Here is a 5,393-nt window from a genome sequence, read left to right as displayed (position 1 = left end):
AACTGTCCCGGTGGTAGATGGCGGACGTGTTGTAGAAAGCGTCACACACTTCTGCATTTTCCTCTGCAGGGAATTAATAAAATGGAGCCACTTTCGAATGAAGTCGAGTCAACCGCCAAGTGTGAATTTGCATGCTTTTGTTGTATTTGAAACTTTAGTAGCGAGCGCAATCGTCGATATATCGAATCCAATCGGCCAGCCCAAGACATGTCGCATTTTCCTTGATGCTGGTTCCCAACATAGACATAGAATCATATGGACTCGGCGTTAGAGAAAGACCATTGATATCGGTGTATTGTGACAACGTCTCTTCTAACAATGTTTTGCCATTAACTCTCTAGTTAATGCCAAAACATTGATTTCGTGAATTGATTGTGTGTGTTTTCTTGTGGAGATTACGGATTCCTTAACGATTCATTTAATTTTTCTGCTTATTTTAGTACTAATAAACAATTTTAAGTATGTCTGCAGTATGTGTGCAGCTTTTGTGTTGTTTGTAAGAAGAAGAACAATTTTACCGTGTAATGTCATATTTCTATGATCATATTTTTAACCTGATTGTGAGCTCGATGTAGAGCATCATTATTGAAAGCAGACCTCTTGGTGTAAGTACATATATTGTTATTCGTTATCAGTTATACTTGTGTTCAATATTAGTTTCATTGATTATATTACATAGATAAAACAGTTCCGCTGTGTTATTCTTAACCCATCAGTTATATTGTTCGATCCAAACAGGGATAATTTTATTTTCAATACTTCTGATCTAGTAGCAACAGGGAAATCCAATTTTGAAGATGCAGTTAAAATAGCAATCCTATTAAATATCATGGGTCCAGAAGCTATCTCAATATACAACACCTTTAAGCTGCCCGAAGCAGAATCCAGAAGTTATGAAGCAGTTGTAAAGGCATTCGAGGAATATTGTATCCCCAGGAGAAATAGGATATATGAAAGGGTTGTCTTCAATAGCAGATGCCAAAAGGACGAAGAACCTTTCGAACAGTTTTTCAGTGATCTGAAGAAGCTAATATCAAGCTGTGAGTATGGCGATCAAGAAGATTCTATTTTAACAGATAAAGTAGTATTAGGAATTGCAGACAATAAAGTGCAAGAAGCTTTATAAAACATAAACGATCTCAAACTGAATAATAGAGATATGTAGGAGTGCAGAAGTCACGAAAAGGCAAGTAAAATCAGTAAGAGAGAGAGAGAGAGAGAAGTTGCTATGGATTTCATAAGAAAGAATAGAGAGGAGCATAAGACACAAAGTCAGAAGAAAGTCTGTGGGAAATGTGGTAGCATACATGAATATGGAAGATGTCCAGCATATGGTGAACAATGCAATAAGTGCAAGAAGATGAACCATTTTGCAAAGGCTTGCGAAATCAGGACAGTCAAGCAAGTAGAAATAGAAGAAGAAGGGGAGATGTTCGTTGGACCAGTAGTAAAAGTGCATTCACTAAATAAGGAAACATGGACAGAATTATTGGAAGTCAACGATAGAAAAATAGAATTTAAATTGGATACAGGTGCAGAGGTGAATATTCTTCCAATATCAGAATTGAAGAATTTTGCACATAATAAAATGAAGAAAACTAACATGATGTTGGAAGCATTTGGGGGCGAAAAAATCAAACCATTAGGCCAAGTTAATTTAAATATCAAGATCAGAGAGAAACAATATACTATAGATTTTGTTGTTGTAAATGGATTGGTGAAACCCATTTTAGGTTTAAAAGCATGTAAACGTTTAGGATTGATATCAAGAATAGATTCAGGGTCAGATGTTGAACAGTTCCAGTCAGATACAGACAGTTAGTCAAGCGTAGAAGTCGTAGAGGCAACGTTGTCTAAACCTCCCACCTGAGCTCATTCGTCACGTATACGGCCATATTGATAGCTCACCAGTTGGTGGTTCGCCAGCGTGCAGTATGGTTATATGACAGAAGAAATTATAAAAACGTGCACCAAAAGTAAATAATTAGAGGTCAGTATATTTTGATCACCTATCTTTTGGCTCATTATTACAACAATTATAACTCATAGCTCTTGTAATATGAATTCTGCTTGCTCTTTCTAACGTTTTCAATTTGCTGCATTGTTACTATTTTCGAGGATATATCAAAAAAAGTGACTTGAGTTGGGGTGATCTACAGCTGATCAATGGCCTGTGTTCAACAGCTAGCCATGGTTAACTGTGGACCACTGAAATTTTTTCGAATTTTCTAGAATTTCATTTATTTCAGATGGTCCGACCCAAGGCACCTGGAAGAAAAATAGGTGCGCATACAGCAACTTCGATGAGCAAGGCTCTTAAACTGATAAATAATGGAATGAGCATAAGGAAGGCCAGTAAAGAACGCCAGCTCAAATATTCAACTGTCCGACTATATTCTTCTCGAATGAAAGAGAACGCGACAGAAATCGTACGATTAGTTCCAAATTACGAAGTTCAGAGTTTTTACTATTGAAGAAGAGCAAAAGCTATTGAAATACGTCGAATATTGTGCCCAATTGCTTTATGGGCTGACAGCAAAAGACTGTCGCCGGGTGGCATATCAAATGGCCAAGGTCAATAATAAAAAAATGCCACAACCATGGACTGAAATGGCGGGAAAAGAATGGCTACGTTCCTTCAGGCGAAGGCACCCCAAGATTCCACTAAAAAAGCCGGAGGCCTGCAGCTTAGCCCGAGCCACAGCATTCAATAAGAATAATATTAATGCCTTCTTCGAAAATTTGAAGTCCACTATGGAGAGGCACCCAAGTTTCGCGAATGGAACTAGATTGTACAACTTTGATGAGACCTCCACTACGACAGTGCATAAACCCTCTAAAGTTTTGGCGAGGAAAGGCACTAGCGTGTCTAAAGTAACAAGTGGCGAAAGAGGTACTTTGGTAACAATCTGCTTAATAATCTGCGCTACAGGACAGGCATTACCACCAGTGATGGTATTTCCGAGAAAAAAATTCAAGCCACATATGCTGAACGGCGCACCGAATGGAACTCTGGGATTGGCTGCATCATCTGGATGGATGCATGCAGATCTATTTGTAGAAGTAATGCAACATTTTATTAAGTGTATTTCGGCATCCAAAGATAATCCTGCACTGCTGATAAGAGACAATCATGAATCCCATCTGTCAGTCGAAGCTCTTGATCTCGCCAAAGCGTCGGGAGTAACAGTTTTAACTCTTCATCCACACACCACTGCTAAAGTTCAACCTCTAGATGTTGGAATAAATGGCCCATTCAAATGTGTTTACAACGCAGGAGTGGATTCATGGTTACTAAGAAATCCAGGGCAACCTATTCACCATCTATAATATTGCTGAGTGTGTTGGATCTGCCTTCATGAAGGCCATGACGCCATTAAATATAACAAAGGCTTTCAAAAAATGTGGAATATTTCCTTATGATAAGAACATTTTTACTGAAGAGGACTTTATGCCTAGTTCTGTAACCGATAGACCAGCTGTTGAGAACGAACAAGAGAAGAATGATAGCACGAATGTGGCCTCAGTTCGAAGTAAAGGAACCACATCGATGCTTTAACATTTACCAGGGCCATCTGCTCAAGATGAAGAAGATAATCATCTCGTTGAAGATGATACTCCGCCTCGGACTCCGCCCAGGGAACAGTTTGCGAAGTCCCCACATTTGATTGAACCTAGTTCAGACTTGAAGATAAACGACTGGCCATTCCAGTCAATTATTCAATTGGAGATTTCGTGTAGAAATCCTGCAGGACAAGGAAGGAGTGAGTCACGTGCTAACAACCACCCAGGATGAATATAACGAACTCAGTCAGAAAGATAAGTTAGCATTCGATCGATCAGACTCAAAAGCCAAAGGTACAATAGTTCAATGTATGTCTGATCAACACTTGGAATACATCAAGGATGCCAAAACTGCTCTTGAGATGTAACAATCTTTGAAGAACATATTTGAAAAGAAAAGTCCACTAGCAAAGTTGAACATTATGAAAAGACTTCTGAAAATGAAATGTACAGTTGATGAACTGCAGGAACATTTCATGAATGTTGAAAGTTTGCTGAGAGAACTTGAAGGAGCGGGTGCAAATCTAGATGAAAGTGATAAGGTCTGTTATTTATTGTTAACAATGCCCGAAAAATATGACACAGTCATAACAGCCATAGAAACTGTTAACACAGGCATAACGTTGGAATTTGTGAAAAGTAGACTTTTGGATGCAGGACAGAAACTCAAAGATTTGCAGGGACCCACTGAAAGGAACACAGTATTTTTAACAAAGAAGAATCAAAAAGACTACAAATGTTATGGTTGTGGAGGAGATCATTTCTGAGAGATTGTCCGGAGAAGAACAAAAATGAGGTATCAAGTTTAAGTAGAGGTAGAACAAATTACACACAGAGAAAAGGAGGTAAATTCAACAGAAATGTCAATAGACGAGCTTACACAAGTGAGGAAAACACAGATGAGAAAGAAATAGTCTTCATTTCAGAAATTCTCAATTCAGGAGAGGTGAATATAACATATTCTGATATGAAAATAAATTTTGTTTTAGATAATGGAGCCACTGACCATCTTGTCACTGAAAAAGTAGAAGAATTGATGACAGATGTAAGAAATCTAGACAATGAAGTGAAAATCAGGGTTGCAAATGGAAATTTTTTGACTGCGAAGAAAATGGGTACACTAAGAGTTATATATAAAAACAGGAACATACGATTTGATGCTCTTATTGTACAAATTTTGACAAATAATTTGTTGTCTGTGAAAAGGTTAAATGAAAGAGGGCAAAAAGTGATTTTTGATAAAAACAAAACTTTCATAGAAAGTATGGATGGTACAATAATAAATTGCAAGTCTATGGGCAAATTATACATAGCATCATTCGAATTACAAGAAGAAGTATGTAACCTAGTAGCAACAGGAGATATATGGCATAGAAGGTTGGGACATATTTCGGAATGTTATATGAAGAAGATGAATTTGCCAACTCCAAAAACCACATGCAGTCCATGTAGAGAAGCCAAAGGAACAAGGGGACCTTTTGAGAGTAAACAACTACCGAGATCCAAATCTGTTGGGGAACTTTTGCATTCAGATATTGGAGGGCCAATACGAACCCCTACATTGAATGACGAAAGGTATTCTTCTTCTTCTTTAAGTGCCGTCTCCTCAACGGAGGTTGGCGACCATCAACTGGAATTCCTCTCTGTCTCGTGCCAGAAAGGTATTATCAAACTATAATTGATGATCATTCACATTTTGTTACAGTATACCTGTTGAGGAACAAAAGCGAAGCACCTTTCAATCTAATGCAGTACATCAGAGAAATGAAAGCCAAAGGATTTGTGTGTTCGAGAATAAGAATGGATCAAGGAGGTGAATATACAAGTAC

General features: G+C 38.0%; 1 protein-coding gene across 1 annotated transcript; it reads left to right on the top strand.

Moving 5' to 3' along the window:
• The first annotated feature begins 438 nt into the window (after nucleotides 1-438).
• LOC123672265 lies at nucleotides 439-1,895 on the top strand. The gene has a single exon (XM_045606297.1). The coding sequence runs from the start codon at nucleotides 1,229-1,231 to the stop codon at nucleotides 1,820-1,822; it is 594 nt and encodes a 197-aa protein (XP_045462253.1). The 5' UTR covers nucleotides 439-1,228; the 3' UTR covers nucleotides 1,823-1,895.
• Nucleotides 1,896-5,393: the final 3,498 nt, after the last annotated feature.

Source organism: Harmonia axyridis, chromosome 2, assembly GCF_914767665.1.
Source record: "Harmonia axyridis chromosome 2, icHarAxyr1.1, whole genome shotgun sequence".
NCBI lineage: Eukaryota > Metazoa > Arthropoda > Insecta > Coleoptera > Coccinellidae > Harmonia > Harmonia axyridis.
The sequence above is the reverse complement of the archived record's forward strand: the minus strand, read 5'-3'. Positions and strand labels throughout refer to the sequence as shown.

Coding starts and splice junctions, on each gene's coding strand:
- LOC123672265 (XM_045606297.1), top strand. CDS start 1,229: ATGGATTTCATAAGAAAGAATAGAGAGGAGCATAAGACACAAAGTCAG.